This window comes from Polypterus senegalus, chromosome 7, assembly GCF_016835505.1.
Source record: "Polypterus senegalus isolate Bchr_013 chromosome 7, ASM1683550v1, whole genome shotgun sequence".
Classification (NCBI taxonomy): domain Eukaryota; kingdom Metazoa; phylum Chordata; class Cladistia; order Polypteriformes; family Polypteridae; genus Polypterus; species Polypterus senegalus.
The window spans coordinates 182,824,600-182,842,393 of record NC_053160.1 but is presented as its reverse complement, the minus strand read 5'-3'; the positions used below and the strand labels follow the sequence as shown (position 1 = coordinate 182,842,393).

At 39.4% G+C, this 17,794-nt stretch overlaps 1 protein-coding gene across 1 annotated transcript in view; it reads right to left on the bottom strand.

The window, feature by feature from the left end:
- helq (helicase, POLQ like) overlaps window positions 1-17,794 on the bottom strand; it is a 78,904-nt gene that overhangs the window by 10,063 nt on the left and 51,047 nt on the right. The window contains exons 13-16 of the mRNA XM_039759688.1: window positions 14,506-14,663; window positions 13,344-13,442; window positions 6,009-6,182; window positions 1,501-1,614 (exon numbers count right to left, since the gene is read on the bottom strand). Coding sequence (XP_039615622.1) covers window positions 1,501-1,614; window positions 6,009-6,182; window positions 13,344-13,442; window positions 14,506-14,663 — 545 coding nt within the window. The remainder of the gene's footprint in view (window positions 1-1,500; window positions 1,615-6,008; window positions 6,183-13,343; window positions 13,443-14,505; window positions 14,664-17,794) is intronic.

Here is a 17,794-nt window from a genome sequence, read left to right as displayed (position 1 = left end):
CAGCAACTGTCCGTACAGTACAATGAGGTCAGACCTGATCAGAATTGTGTGACAGGTTTATATTTAAAGACATTAATATTATACAAAAGAAACAGGCCTAGCAGGCTTTAATTCCTGCTTTGAAGTCTCCATCATTAAGAATCATTCATCAAAAACACTGTACAGAGTGAATAATTTCTGTTGTTGAGTTAGCCAGGATGATGTAACTTAACTTTCCCTGGCAGTGACGTGGACAGATTCAGTCTGTGATTCAGTGCCTGGATCACGCATTTAGTTTTAATTATATCTTATATACTTCCTTTTTCAACACTGCACATTCACAAATATCACCAGTTCTCTTCCTGCTTTTGATACTTGGTCTTAACAAAACTGCCCAGCATTAAAATAGTGTCTGAAACAAGAGGCCTAAGCTGGTTCTCCACGGTACCCAAACTTACCATAACTCGTTAAGAGACATAAACAGTTCAAACAGCTTGCATGAATACGATAGAACATTTCACATTATATGAAGTCAGCCCAGGTCTGAAACCTTTCCTCCTTACTTTTGTTCCTGCATAACATAGTCTTTATATAGCATAGATATTGTCACGCACGAGTGCATCGGGAGCAGTTGACGGATCCTACGCGCACCGCCGAACAGCCGGCCGGGGGACGAAGGCAGCGTACTAACCTTTCTCTCTCTTGTCTCATAGAAAAGACGAAGCGACGCCGCCATAAGCCAGCCCGGCCTGAAAACAAAACGGCACTTCCATGTTCCCTTCTTCCATCTGGTCCCCCGTTGATGACGTCAGGTTCCCATGCACCACCTCGCCTACCCAGCAGCCATCACGCCTGATTTCCGGTCCTTCCTTTTAAAAATGTCCCTTCAACCCTCCATTTTATCTTTGAAGTGATCCATGATTTGTTTTGTTTATGAGAAAACAGCAAAAGACCTGTACTTTCTTTCTTTTCAACAGTATACGGGGCTCAAACCCCAAACCTTTATGTGCTCAATATTGTCTTTCTTTACAATATATAATTAGTAGAAAAGTAGAGTCTTTATATATAATTTTGTATTCTAAATCTGTAATGATGAGTCCTATCATAAGGTCAGATGGCCAGGGAGGACAGGAAGAAAAAAAAACAAAAAAACAGTTAAGTCTGAGAAAAAAAAAATCTAAATTTGCAGGCGCTCAAGGCCAAAAGACCACCTAAGCCTCCACCGGGAATTCTACCTAACATAAATGTCCTTAAGTCACTTCTCATTGTTTCCAGGGTTTATCCCAGAGGATTCGATGCTGTATGACTCATGGACAGCAGGAACACTCACCTTCAAACCAGAGGGTGGGAACCCCAACTGTAAATTAAGGGCAGATATAGCACAATAGACTAACCATCAAAACTTTGTAACCTGCTTAGTCTATATTGCAGGTAGTGCAAATTCTTTTTTGAATTTGACCTCATACACATAATCTTTAGATAAAGTGCTCGAGCCACCATTTTTCTAGTTTGGCTACATACCTCTAACACTCCTGCCACTTCCATGAGAGGAATCAGCTCTGCCTTAGCACAATATGTAAGCCTCTTGGTGACCTCCGTAAAAAGAGCTCTGTAGGCCCAGAATTCCTCTAGTTCCTAAGAGAAATTGTCAAAAACATAAAGAAAAAATGTAAGCCTAAAATACGATTCCTCCTTTAAAAATGTTTATGTAAAAATGGGTGTTGTGAATCTTGAGAAAGATGGACAGATGGAGATGTTACCAGACTAGATATGCATTATATGTTTTCAACAAGCAAATGAATAAGAATGGTGCCATGTGGATAGCACTGCTGCCTCTCAGATTCAATGTTGTGCTTTTTGTCACTGTCGGTGTGGAATTAACGTGTTCACTTCCATGTCTACACTGTTCAGTTTAGGTGTATGAGTTGAGACACAAAAATAACCGGACTGGGCTTGGAGCTTTACCGGAAAACCGTCTGGAGGTCGGCTGGATGTGAATCATAGAACCATATACCCTCCTACACGCCCTCTCAAACCACTGACCAGCTAGGTATATCGTGTGAATAGCCTAGTCAGGATTTGCACAACAACCGCTACACGAGATGCCGTGATAATGTTGGGTGAAAAAAATCAAACAGTGGAACAAGACAACGCTCCTGTGCACAATGCTTTTTCCGTAAAGCAATTTTTGACTGACAAAAACATTCCTATCCTCGTTCATCGTCCCTATTCACCCGATTTAGCTCCCTGTGATTTTTACTTGTTCCCTGAATATCAAAAGCGACCTGAAGGGAGCTCATTTTTCTTTAGTGAATGAAGTGAAGACAGAAACGGCAAGCCTGTTGAAGAGCCTCAAGCAGGAAGACTTCCAGCACTGCTTCAATCAATGGAGGATACGTATGGAGCGGTGTAGAGATTGTGAGAGGGAGTATAGAGAAGGTGACAATGTTTAGAATGCTGTAATTCATCAATGAATATATATATATTTTTTACCAATCTGGTTATTTTTGTGTCTCACCTCATATGTGTGTGTGTGTGTACTGCCATTTACTAGGACTAGCTCTATGTCTGGGGTTGTCCCCTGCCTTGTGCTCAATACTTCTGAGACGGGCTCCGGCCCGTAGCAACTCTGTATGTTTGCGTTTGTTATGACATCATTTTTTTCATTTTCAGAGTACATACTGCTTGTACATGCAACACAGTAAGGCAAGTGTGGTGCAGTGGTTGAAGCCTTTTGCTTCAAACCCTGATGTTGTGGGTTGAAATTGTGCTACTGACACTGTGTGACCCTGAGCAAGTCATTTGACCTGCCTGTGCTCCAATTGGAAAACCAAAGGAAATAAAACCAATTGTATCATAAATGTTGTGAGACACCTTGGATAAAGGCATCAGCCAAATGCGTAAATGTAAACTTATCTTTTGCATGGCACTCTTCACTGAGTGAAGGCTCAGAGCTCTGTGAACAATTCTTAACTAAAATAGAAGTATAAGGTTATAATAAATACAAAACAGGTACACATATAAATACAGATTTGTTAAAAAAACAGAGAACAAGGAAGAGACTGATCTACTATACAATAAAACACTAAGGTCTATGTGTCCAGTCCATCTGAGCAATCTGATTGGTCAGTTTGGCTTTGGTGATGGAAGTGTGAGTTTGAGAAGCACAAGGAAGAGTAATGGCATAAGAGGCACCTTCAAAGACTGACTGAGGACAGATGGGCATCCCAGCTAAATGATGGCATCACCTCTTGCCAAGATGGAAGGTGCCAGGGAGAAGGACAAGCAGAAGTCAGGAGCAGTTCCATCCCCAACACGTTAGGTGGCAGTGGTCTGTTGGAGGGATTCCAGCATGGATACCTGCAGGGGTTCTTGGGAACTGGATTCCGGAATTGCTGCCCCGTTGGGATCCATGGGTGTCGCAAGGGGGCTCTGTCAGTGGACAACTGCCCAGATTACCAGACAACCCGGAAATGCTTCCCACAAGTCATGCCAAGTCCAGCATAAAAGAAGCCTCCTGTTTTACCTCGGGCGGTAGCCTGAGACACTCAACCGAAGGCGGAAGGAGAGGATAGAGTTTCATTGATTTTGTATAGTAATTGCCTGCGCTTTATTGTACAAGGTGCTTGGATGATTAAAAATATATTACCTGAACCTGTGACTGTGCTGAACATTACTGAGTCTGAGGTATGGGGTTCAGAGGCGCCCCCTACTGGTTACAAAGTATAAAACTGGATAAGAAGTGAGAAAGGTCCCTAGAAAATAATGACAGAGTACGAGAAGCAGGCTTTGTGCTTGAGAGAGGGACCACCAGTGAAGAGACATTTACACACATGCAAATATAGAGGAAAGGGGCTAAAGGTACACGTAGGGCAAGAGATAGCAAATATTTTTAAATTATTCTGTTACCAGTCTTAATGAGGTACCGTGGTTAGCCAAACATGAATGGAAACCAACAATATCTATCCATTAATTAATTAATTGAAGAATTATGTTGACAACAGAGGAAATCAAAGTGTTGACAACAGAGGAAATCAAAGTCAGTCCTGCAGACTTCAGCCAACAGGCTGCCTACCCCAAACCATAGAGTTTTCCATAGTCTGTGATGGCTATCCAATCTGATTAGAGAAGCTTTCCATCTGATGATTCCAAGATGACGACTAAATCTGCTGCTATCTACTTGATTGCTCCTCACAAATAACCAGAGATCTGAGGATGTTGGCCTTCTCGTTGATCTATAAATCACACTCTTACCAAAGGTCTGTCTTTGGGGCTTTGCCAGGTGTAGAGTTTAAATGTATCATTTCTCTCTAGTATTTTAGTTCTGCTGTGTATTTTAATTTTATAAAACTTGTTTGTACCTACCATTATGATAACATTAATACATAATATGTTTTACTGCCAAATCACTAACATTCACATTCTTCACGGTTTATGGCTCAGTATATTCTGACTTAATGCCAAGACATCTGCAGGCTCTTCTGTTGTGTCTCAGATTGTTTTCTCCTGTTTGAACTCACTCTCTGTATCAGTTATTTTGTGCTTCTCTGAATCGTGTTCTTTTCCTATCTGTAGGGCAGTGTAAATGCCACTATAAAGCGTGAAGAATGACTCATTATCTTTTCGAGCAGTAATTTCAAACCATTTACCATCAAACCTGATTAATTCAGTTCATGGTCACGGGGGATTGGCGCCCATCACAGCATTATTCAGTGTAACGAAAAAAAAAAAAAACCAATTACTTAAGTACAACACTACATTAAAAAATTAAATTATCATGGAATTTCAGATATAGACATGCGGGATGCCAGTCTATAAGACAGTTATATTTCAGGGTGCATTTATGTGTATTTTATGCTTTATTGTTAATTTTGAGTTATTACTTTATACATCTTTGTTATTTCTGTTTGTTTCAATTGTAATTCTGTATGTGTGTACTGTCTCTTTAATTATGTTTTTGTGCTTTATGGGTGGAGCACCAGGAGGCGGGGCCACTCAAACATATCGACTCCTCTAGCTCCATAAGTCTGCTGGTTAAATCCAGGAGTTGGAGATCGCTCATTTACAGCAGACTCTGTCAAAGTGTTGTGTTTTTTGTTGGGTTATGTTTTTTTGGTCGTTTTTGCTTTATGTTCTTGAACCATTCTTCTGACCTATGTACAAGGGAGTTGTTTGCTTTTAGCTTTTCTTAGGCAAATCTATTTATATTTGTTTATTTCAGCATTTCCCTGTACTTTTCTCTATTTGAAAAAAAAATCTTCCAGTTATAAAGATTCTTTTTTCCCTTTTTTCACAAGCCAAAGGTTTATGTTATCCCTCCTCTTTTGAGCTTTTGTTATATTTTTGAACATTTCTAGTTTTGTTCTTGCCAGCTCTCCATATTTGGGACCTGTTCCAACTTACTTCAGGAGGCAGTATTTGGGGTCTGGCTGAGTTTAAGTGAACTTCTTCTGGGTAGGTTATTCAAGTTGCTAGCTTGCCGTTTATGGATATTGTGGAGGCCCTACACTCCTTTCATCATGTGGAATACTCCACTTCATCACAAAAACAGTACACCCACACTCTCTCATAAGTGCAACATCACAAGTAACTTTCAGACACAAGATCATGACTAAATTGGAATTTGAAACCAGGCAGCGGCACTAGCCATTTCAGCACAGTCCTCCTCTGCAGTAATTTTTCCTAGTGAGAACCACAGCATGAAATATGAATTTTTATTTGTATTGTATTTGTTTTCTGCAAGTGTTCTTTGGATCTGCCTGTGGAAAGGCCCACCATATAATGTTTTTATGTCTTATTCAGCTTTTTCATGCTTACTTACCTTGGGTGCACCAAGGCAATAAGCTGAATTGGGATCATTGCAGAAACAGACTGCATAAGAGTCCTTCAGTCACTTTTTCAGCAAAATTTAAGGGTCTTTAACACAAACAGTATTTCATTTAGCAAGATGTTCATAAATGAGTGAATAAAACTTCCCACAAACAATAACAACAATGTAAACATTAGTCATAGTATCGTTAATTATGTACCTCGGTAAAATGCAGAACACATGAACAAAAGGCTGATGCTGATCCAAGTAAATTTTGTACAAAACCCCGATCCAAATTAAATTTATCTGCGACAATCCAGATATTGGTTTCTTTTAGAAGAGCAAACAATACAAGGGACAGGTATAGCCTGTTCACAATGAGACCGTCCACTTCCTGAAAAACAAAACATCACATTTCTACAAACAACCAAAGGCAAAGGATGAAAAGCAAAAGGGTGCTGCAGCAAACTTTATATTTAACACAGTAATAATATCCTTGCATCTGAGTGGCTATGAACATTTCACACAGAGAAATGTCTGGTATATAAAACTAGTATTCTCCTTTTTTATTGTTGTTTTGTGTTGGCTGGCTACAGCTCTTAAATAATAGTGATTGTATAATTTAGACCAGTGGTTCCCAAACTCGGTCCTGGGGAACCACTGTGGCTGCAGGTTTTTATTCCAGCCAAATTCACAATTAGCGATAATGGATCTCATTTTTTAGATGGTCTTTTTTCCCTTTCTCTTATTCTGCCTTTAGAAAAGCATAGCAGTATGATTTTTTTTTTACATTTATAGGACATTTAGAAATATTTCTACTTTTGCTTTAAATGCTTACCTCTCTTTTGGTGTTATCCTATTATTCTGATATTTATTTGTGCAGTTTACACCCTTCATTGTATCAAAATAATGATAATTAAAACAAACAGAACTGACAACCAGGTAAACAACACTGAATGATGAAAGGCTGCAATAACTTTAGCATCAGACCCATTAATTAGTAGATAATAAATTAAACAATCAGAACACCAGGAAAAGCAGAATGAAAATCAAGCTGAAAATTGTTAAAAAAATTTAGATTAAAAAATATCCCCTTATAAGAGCTTAGCACATTTTAAGAAAAAATTAACAAACTTAGTGTTATTATTTCTCCACTAACTCCAAAACACAGAAATTGGGAAATAACTGCTAACTTAACACTAGAATTCCTGAAGCCTACAAAAAAATGAATCCCAGCCCACCTTAAATCCCATCACACCTCTACCATCAGCGTCTTTTGTGTTGTAAATGTGTCAATCAGCACAAGTAGCAAGCAGCCTGCTGTCCCATCACCTGCCAAGATAGAGCTCAGCTCGGGCAAAAAAGTCTCCCAGCTTAAGCCAAGGCTCCTTATTTGAGTGTGATGTTCCTGGAGTTGTATGGGGTAAATAATACAGTACAGTCTTCCCCTACCTATCACGAGGGTTACGTTCCAGAAACCCAAGAAAGATGAAAATCCACAAAGTAAATACCATATGTTTATATGGTTATTTTTATATATTTTAAGCCCTTATAAACTCTCCCACACTCATAAACATTTCCAGCACAGTTATACAACATAACCCCTTTGTATTCTCTTAGATATTAGGTAAGATTTATTGAAATTATGTATATAAACACACTGTTTATATACAGTAAAACCTAAATATTATAGATAAGATATCAAGCGTCTCCGATATCACATATGTTACATGTTGTGTTACAGCCATTACAATACAACAACATTTATTTATATAGCACATTTTCATACAAACAGTAGCTCAAAGTGCTTTACATTATAAAAAATAGAAAAATAAAAGACACAATAAGAAAACAAAATAAATCAACATTAATTAACATCGAATAAGAATAAGGTTCAATGGCCAGGGGTGACAGAAAAAACAAAAAAACTCCAGACGGCTGAAGAAAAAATAAAATCTGTAGGGATTCCAGATCTTGAGACCGCCCAGTCCCAATAGACAGGCCACCAGCAATAAATACGTACAATGTAAGAAAAATTGTATACAGTAAATGTGTGTACAGTGACACTAAACGTACGTACATGTACTAAGTACTGTACGTAGAAAATTAATTATGGTTACTCGCCAACAATGACATGACGACTTTTCCGATAACGATGAGTTTTATTTTACTGCACAACAAAGGAGAGCATTACAGCTCTTCTAAAGGAGCCTCTTCAGGCGATTGTGTAGCACCGCCGTTGTTCTTCTTCCGCCAGTCTTCAATCCAAATCCCTAAAGCAGATTCCATCCAGACTACCACCTTATTACGTCCACTTTACAACTCGTTTTGCGCTCTGGTTAAAGAACATTGCGGCCATAAATCTTATATTCTTTTCCTCCTTTTTAAATAAAAAGGATCGTGGACTCATTGATGCCGTAATGGTGTCCTAGAGCGGTGTAGCTGTTCCCTTCCTTCAACATATCCAAAACGTTTACCTTTTTGGCAATCGTTAGCATCTTCCGTTGGCGCCTGGGCACGGCCCCTGAAGCAGTAGCAGGAGCAGATCGTTTTGAAGCCATAACGAAGGGCTTGACTACACACAAAGATAAACACAAAAGAGCACAAAAGTTAACTCTTTACACAGTGAAACACGTTGATGCTGAATGAGCGAGACAAGACTTCTTGGTTAACGCAGCGGAATCGAATTCGGCGCTCCGTCGCTGAGTCAATCAGCACACAGGAACTTAACTGCATGCTCTGATTGGGTAGCTTCTCAGCCATCCGCCAATAGCGTCCCTTGTATGAAATCAACTGGGCAAACCAACTGAGGATGCATGTACCAGAAGTAAAAAGACCCATTGTCAGCAGAAACCTGTGAAGCAGCGAAAAATCTGCGTTATATATTTAGATATGCTTACTAGGCTTGGGCGGTAAAACGGTAATATGGTATCCCGCGGGATCTAAAAATAGCAACGGTGTCAGTTTCAATACCGTTATACCGTCATAAAAACAATGCACTTATATAGGAGACAAGGATTAAATATTAAATATAATTTATTTAATGCCTAAAAATGCGTATGCGATGCGTGGTTGTCATCACGTGACAGCGTGGAGGAGAAAGAGAGAGGTGGGGAAAGATGGCGAGTCGCGCACCAAGTGACCTGGTCTCGAAAAGAACACAACTTCTGCAGTTTGGCAGTATTTCGGGTTTCGGCCGAACGAGAAGGGAGAGGCGGTAAATACGGACGAGGCAATTTGCAAATTGTGCAACAAAAAGGTGACTGCGAGAGATGGAAATACATCGAACCTAAGGTCGCATATACGAAACCACCATCCACTCACTGCTGCGAGGATGGACCCGGGATCACTCAGTGCAACAGTTTCAACGCCTCCCGATGCAGGACCAACAACATTTAGGTCCACCGCCAGTACGCAGCCGACGATAATGGGGGCCTTCGGGAAAGCAACAAAGTACAAAAGGGACAGTGTCCGTTGGAAAACCTGTACTGATGCAGTGACAAAATACTTGGCGAAGGAAATGGTCTCTTTTCACACAGTGGAAAAAAGTCCTTACGGACATGGTAAAGGTCCTAGATGCCCAGTACGAGCTGCCTGGACGGAAATATTTCTCACAAACAGCCGTCCCACATTTATATAGTAAAGTTAGAGACAATGTTCAAGTGCTGCTGTCAGCGTCACACAGTTATTCCTTAACAACTGACATGTGATCGTCAGTTAACATGACACCATATATGACTCTGACTGTCCATACTATTACACCTGACTGGAAACTTGAATCCAAATGCCTCCAAACTACGTATTTTCCTGAGAGTCATACAGCAGACAATCTTGCTGCTGCGCTCAGAGCTGCACTTCAGGAATGGCAACTTGACGAGAAAAACCTTTTAGCCATAACCACTGACAACGCTGCTAACATTCATGCCGCAATCAGGTCCCTGCATTGGCCGTGGCTATGCTGCTTCGGTCACAATCTAAACTTGGCTGTCACAAATGGATTGCATGACCAGAGGCAAAACCGAGCGCGCCCTCGGACTATGTCGTAATATTGTCGGGCCTTTTCACACAGCTGGCAACGTAAGCATGAACTCCACAAGAAGCAAGTGGACTTGGGACTCCCAAAACATAGTCTCATAACGGTAAGCATAAAACGTGCAGAGAGTTCCTCAGGGGCAGGGGCTCAAATATAAAAAAGGGATATATATATATATATATATATATATATATATATATATATATATATATACATATATATATATATATATGCTTTGCATCACATAAATTATATTGAAAAGTAGGCTATATTAAAATGGAAAACCATTTTTTAAATTGTAATTTTTTTCCTGTATTTTTTTATCAAGTAAATGCAGGCTTGATGCGCATAAGGGACTTATTTAGCCTGAAATAAATGTGCATGCAAATTTCACCAAGTGGAATAATATACGTTAATGGACATATTTATTTATGCATTCATTCGTTTATTTAGGCCTATTTATTCATTTATTCGTTTATTAACGAATGAATTGGCCTAAATAAAACGAATTTCGTTTGTTTATGCCTATTTATTCATTCATTCGTTTATTTATGCCTATTTATTCATTCATTTGTTTATGCCTATTTATTCATTCATTTGTTTATTTAGGCCTATTCATTCATTTAGATAGATAGATAGATAGATAGGATAGATAGGATAGATAGATAGAGATACTTTATTTAATCATTTATTCATCATTCATTAATTAATTCATCCATCCATCCGTCGGCAGGACTGCGCAACTCGCTGGGGCTCCAAACTGGCAATGGTGGAGCGAATCCTCAAGCAGGCCCAAGCGATCAGACACGTTCTGTCTGATGACAGAAGGAGCAGCCTGTCCCTGACCTGGCAGGACATGGACGTCTTGAAAGCTGTTCACGAAGCACTGAAACCAGTCGGTGACATCACTGATATTTTGTCAGGAGAAAATTATGTGACCAGTTCCTGTATCCTCCCATACTACAGCTCTGCAGGGACAATGTGTTGGCTGCGTCAGAAAATGACCCCAGCTAACAAAGTCAATCAAAACTGGAATTCTAACAAAGCTGGAGGCCAAGTATGAATCCAATTCAGTGCGCAAAATATTGCGAAAATGCACTTTCCTCGATCCTCGTTACCGTGGAGGATATGAGACGGATGACAACGCATTGGCTGAGACCAAGGCTGAATTACAGGCTGAGATCGTGAGCTTAGAGGCAGCAGGTCCAGTGGCCATCAGAGTGGAAGAGGGAGAGGAGCAACCTGCACCCTCACGAAAAAAGATGACTTTGGGGAGTATGCTGAAAAAAAATCTGATGCAATGGCAGGTCCCGTCGGCACCGTAGAGGACCGAGTCGGAGCTGAAATAACAGCCTACTGTTTGGAGCCAGTTACTCAAGGAGACGAGGACCCACTTATCTGGTGGAAAAATGCTGCCGGGCGTTTTCCCCAAATGTCGCGAGTGGCACGAAAGTACCTGTGCGTCTGTGCCACAAGCACACCATCGGAGCGGGTTTTCAGCACCGCAGGTAAAGTTGTCGGTCCACAACGCGTGCCCTGTTAAAGCCGGACAAAGTAAACATGCTGGTTTTTCTAGCGAGAAATCTTGAATAGATTGATGCCACTTGCCATTCGTTCCTTTTCGCACTGTGTTTATTTTTATTTAATTGATTCAGGTATTTTTATTTGGTTTACGTTAAAAACGATATTGGAAAGAAGACGTTTTTGTTTAGGACTATTGCTTGGCAATACTTTTTATAATATGGATGATGTTTATGTTAATTCAACTCTGGTTGACTGTTGTGGGTCTAGTTGCACTTTTTTATAAGCTGCTCATATTTGTTATTAAAAGTTGTTCAGGCGGTGTGATTTAATTTAATTGATTTGTGTGCGCGTCTCCGCGGGAAAACTGTTCTGGATGTTTATGTTAATTTAATTCTGTTTGACTGTTGTATTTGCACTTTTTTATAAACTGCTATTTGTTGCTAATAAAAGTTGTTAATATTGTTCTGCATGTTATTTTGTTATTGTTTCAGTATTAGTGTTTGATATTCAGTTTCTGAACGGTTTAGGCACAAGCCAACAGTTTGGTGATGCTGTCTGAGCCTTACGTCACAATTTTTTTATTATTCACGGTAATACCGTATACCGAGGTAAAATAGGGAGGAGGTTTGACGGTATCAAAATTTGGATACCGCCCATCCCTAATGCTTACATATAAAATCCGTGATAGAGAGAAGCCGCGAAAGTCGAACCGCAATATAGCGAGGGATTACTGTATATCGTTATTTGAAATACATGCATTTCATGTGTGTTTCGTGTCTACAAAGATGTGGGTAAGTGTAGGGTGAAAGAAATGTAAGAAATGCTGAACACATACCTAAAGCTGAAGCTTTTTCAATGTTATACTAAAAATGCTGAGAAGTGTGTGATGTGTGAAGACATTAGTCCAAATATCAAATAAACACGTGTACTTTTATTCAAGAATATAACCAAGGTTGGTAGCATTTGTTTTACATGTGGTTGTTAATAAGTTAAAAAACTCAACCTCAAATATCAATCGACAGGGAGTTTAAACGTATTCTTGAATGGTGTAGTGGTAAGAACTGCTGCCTTATAACCCGACAGTCCTGGATTTGAGACCAGGCACTCCGTGTTTGAGTAGTGAGCTGCTATTACTATTTCTACAATATAATAAAAACATACATTTGATTTGAGTCTGTGTAAATTTTGGCTACCTGTAAAAGTTAGCGCTTGTTTTTTTTATTATACACTTTTATTCTCTCAGTGATGTTCATGAGGTACAACGAACTTGCCTCTCCCTCTTTGAGTTGATGGCATTTATCTCCATTCTTTTGCCTGCTCAAAATTGTCTGATATAGTGGCAATCAAAGATACGATATCACAAGACCGGCAGGACCGTAACAACAGACAGCCTTTTCACAACACATTTGCTGGCTAATAGACTGCTGTAATGGAGCGCAACTCTGCTTGGCACCATAAAGTAAAATGGGACTTCCACCTGCAGCTAAAATCACGCGAGCAATTCGCCATGCTAGTGTTTAGATCTGACAGCGCTGTGCTGATGGTGTATGTGCCCAAACTTTACACCAGCTGTTACAGACTGAAATCAAAGGCTTCATCATTTTGGGCTTCAGGAATTCTAGTGTTAACTGGGCTAGGAGTCCAATTAAAAACAGAAGTTGGTTGGAACAAAAACCTGCAGCCACAGTGAGTCTGTCTCTAAGACCGAGTTTGGGAAGCGCTGATTTAGACCTTATATGAGGATGACTGGTTATTTGTGTAAAGCATCATCTGCTTTACAGAAGAAAATTCACAGCTTTTATGGTTTTACCAAAATAAGTGGGTGGATTTTTGCTCTGGTTGCTTTCAAATCACTTATTCAATTATTTTCAGTAATAGTCCGAAAAAAAAAAAGTGTGCAGCCATTCAACATCAGAGACCTTAATACCTACCTCAGTGACTCTTCATTACATGTGGGAAGAAAATCTACTTCAAGGGAAAAATGTTTCTTCTGCTTACCGTTCTGATGGCTTGCCCAGAGGCTTTTTTTGTGATGTAGCTTTCAGGTACTCCTACGATCTCCACAATCTTCTGTTCAGCTGACGTCAACTGATTAAACTAAAACCAGATCATTGATTCAGCAAGGCCACCAATCATATTCAACTAAGACCTTTTTACTGTACTTTAATCTATCCATCTATCTTTCTGACAATACTAAATGTTCAAAGGTTGAAGCTACTGCAACGTCAGACCCACTAATAACTGGACTTGTCTAGTAACAAAAAGGTACTTTAGAAGAAAGAGTAGATCAGACTTTTTAGGTTTTAGAAGATGTAGGTACTGAGATCCATTACATGTTCTATAACTCTGCAATTAGCCACGGTGGTGTGCTGGGCTGCTAATATCACCATTTTGAGATTTTGATGAATCTCAATATTATAGACCTCCCTGAGTCCGAAAATACCATTTTTGGAATTATTTCTGTGTGTGTAAACACGATAACTTGAGTACGCTTTCACTTACGTCAACCCAATTTTGCATACAAGTATCAGGAATAAAACGTAGATTTCTATCAACTTTTGGGCAATTGCCGTTAACCAGAAGTGGTACTTTACCTTTTATTCATGCAGCTGCAGAGTCTGATTTCAAGTTCAAATTTACTTTTATAATAATTGTTCAATATATTATTGATTTGATTTGATTTGTTGTTCATGGTTCTTTTAATGTACATAATATAAAAACATAATCATTGTTTTGCAGTTTACTCCTCAAATATCCATCCCCATATCTGAGTATACGAGAAAGACGAGGGGTGACCACTCCCTATTTTTTATTTATGTACTTATTGATTGACTGGCTGTATTATCTGTCCTGAGAGACTGTATCCTTATTTTTTATGTTTCTGCTGCTGTATGCATCTGAATTTCCCCTCAGGATTAATAAAATTTATCTAATCTAATCTAAATAAGACAGCAAGAAAAAATGGAAGTACCCTTGGAAAAACCCGACATTCTGGCATCTGGAATTGTCTATGGCCTTTAAAAACTCTGCTTTAAGAGCCTCGCAAATTAGCTATTCGAACATATGTTAACTAACATATTCACAAATCCTTTAAATTATTTTAGAAACTCAGCAATGAATGGATGGAAGTGTAGAAAGTCACGGGAGATATGTGTCTCACCTGCTTAAAAAAGATCATCCAGTCTGGCTTACACTGAGATACGATCTCATAGGGTGTCACCAAGTAAATCAAGTGAAGGACACTTTGAAGAACAAGACCTTCAAGCCCAGCTTTTAGATCTTTATACAGAATGTCACAGTATGTCAGGTCTATAGAACCTAAGGAAAAATATATAACAAATATAATCAAATGCATGTTCTTGTGTCTGAAACAATACTAAAGTTATTAAAGACATAGTTCTGAAACAAGCCTAACTGAAAATTGCATACAATGCAATAAATCAAGCTTTATACCACACTGATAAGGCCTCGTGTGGAGTACTGTGTACAGTTTTGTGGCGCTTTTCCACTGCATAGTACGGCACAGCACGGTTCAGTACAGCTCACCTTGGTTCGGCTCAGTTCAGCTCGGTTTTGCGTTTCGACTGCAGTTTAGTACTGCTTTAGAGTGGGCGGGATAATTCACGTGTCGTTATAGTTGCGCCGCGTCGCACCATCCAGCTCTCGCTGGATCCGCTCCTCGGCTACCAACGAGGAACGTCTGTACTTCCTCAATAGACCACGAAACAGCCATTTTTGGTTAAAACAAAATGGTGCGTCCGAACCTTCGCTGGCTGTGCTAAAAATCTAGCGGGTCTGTTGTGTCTCGCGTCGCAAGTTCAGTGACGCAGTAATGACGATTTTCTGCGGCCAATCAGTGACCAGCAGAGTTTACACGTCACGATTTGGTAGCGGTTTGGCGTGCTTGGAACCTCGGCTGAGGTAGTACTAAAAAAAGGACCAGGTACCAGGTACTGTTCCCAGTGGAAAACCCCCCAAAAGTGAGCTGAACTGAACCGTGTCGTGCCGTACTATGCGGTGGAAAAGCGCCATTGGTTTGCAGGCTACAAACAGGACATAGCAGTGCTGGAAAATGTCCAGAGCAGAGCGACTAAGATGATTTGAGGGCTACAGGGGATGAATTATGAGGAAATATTTAAAGAGCTGAGCCTTTGCAGTTTAAGCAAAAGACGATGAAGAGGAGACCTGACTAAAGTTAATAATTATGAAGGGAATTAGTCCAGTGGATCAAGACTGTGACTTTAAAACAAATTCAAGAATGAAAATGGCTGTATTGGAAACTTGTTTAAGGGTAAATTTCACATCTTTCTTCATGGACTAAGTGTGGTAAACAGTAGGACTTTTAGGGACTTTCAAACCTCGACTTGATGTTACTTTAGAAGAATTAAGTGGATAGGACTGGCAAGCTGTGTTGGGCTTAATGGTCTGTTCTCATCCAGATTGTTCTAATGTTCTAAATATACAATAAGAATAATGTCTGAGACTTTGACAGAAATCTATTTGGCGACAAGTCCAAAAACAGTTTTTAAAACAACTATTTGCTGTGATAGTTGTTATGGTTACGCTATTTAAACTACAGAGAAAGCAGCTGGTTTTATTTATTAAACATCATGTTTAAGGTTTATATGTGCCAGGAAAACGGGATGGGCTCTAGCATGGAATTCCAGAACTATAAACAAAAATAGCTAGGGATTGGGTGTGGTTATGGAGTGTGTTTATAATGGTTTTCTACAAGTGTATGCACACATCTGCAGGCATTTTCTACTGATATCCAGAGTGGTGAAAACATATTTTCCCTCTTCCTAATATCCTCTATTTTTGTATACTTGTCACAAAGAATGGCTTTAGATCTTCAGACAAAATATAACATTAGATTAAGGGAATCAGAGTGAACATATAACGAATACTATTTGTAAATTGTGATTTGTAAAGGAGATGCGTTAACCTTTTCAACTTTCAGATTTCAGGTAAAACGTTGAAGTCTGAAAGTCACGTAAAGCTGAAGAGAATTGCAGTGCATTCTGGGAAAGCTGAAAGGCAGAATTTTGGGAAGTTATAAAGTGTTGCTTAGGCTTGATTGGCTGTATTATCTGTCCTGAGAGACTGTATCCTTGTTTTTTGTGTTTCAATGATAATGTTTTGAGAAATATACTTCCCGATTATTCTATGTTCCGTCACCGATTATCACATTACTTAGAATCTCTTCCTTGGGAGACACTTTTGCCCACTTAGGGACAATTCATTGGCTTCTAAGCCTTATTACCAAAATACAAGTTAGAAAATTCACATGTGGTACAACACTCAGGTGCCTTCGAGGACTGTGCAGACACTGTGGACCTCAAAGGACTCAGTTTAGTTGGTAGGTTCTAGAACCTTCTCAATTCATTTCTGAGTTTCAAGAATATAACTATCTCACCAGGATTGGACAAAAAGCTGAAAACAGGCCAGGACAGTGTAGTCCATCACAAGGGACGAATCTCACTCACACATGTACGTAAACAAATGTTATTTGCTTTGCTAGAAGGAAGACAGTCAGGTGTATACCATGGTGCTTTACATTCTAGTCTACAAGGCACAGAGGAAAAGGTTCAAAACGTACCAAATACGTCCATTTTTTAACCCAGACAGCTGTCAAGTATTGATCTGTATCTTGTGATTTCACATACACATTGCAAAATAGTTTTTACATGTCATTTTTGAACAAAAAAAAAATTTGAGACAGATACATCTGTGCAAAGCAGAAAATGTCCAAGAAAAGAAGCGGGGATTCAGCCATTGCAAGATAACGCAGTATGACAGCAAGCCGCAATGAAGCCCTAATAGGATCAATGTGCGTGCTTCAATGTTTGATAAATGGTACGAAGCGATGAAGCAAATCATCAAACGTAAATCCTGACACCCTAAAAAATTTGTGGTGCTTTTCTTCATCCATTTCTCACATAGGCAATACAAGCGTCACATATTTCCCATCGTAATGATGCGATACATTTAAAGGTCTCACATACCATCTTCTGTGTCGTTGCTGCCATCTTTTTTGGCACCTTTGCAACAGTATCAGAATGCAAAGATTTTATTATGCTAGGTAGAATGCCTAGTGGGGGGCTGGGTGGTCTCATGGCCTTGGAACCCCTGCAGATTTTTTTTTTCTCTAGCCCCCTGGAGTTTTTTTTTTTTTTTTGTTTTCTGTCCCCCCTGGCCATCGGACCTTACTTTTTTCTTTGTTAATTAGTACTGCCTAATTTTATTTATATATATACTCAGCAAAAAAAGAAACGTCCCTTTTTCAGGACTGTGTATTTCAACAATAATGTTTTAAAAATCCAAATAACTTTCCAGATCTTCATTGTAAAGGGTTTAAACAATGTTTTCCATGCATGTTCAATTAACCATAATCAATGAATTAACATGCACCTGTGGAATGGTCGTTAAGACCTTAACAGCTTACAGAA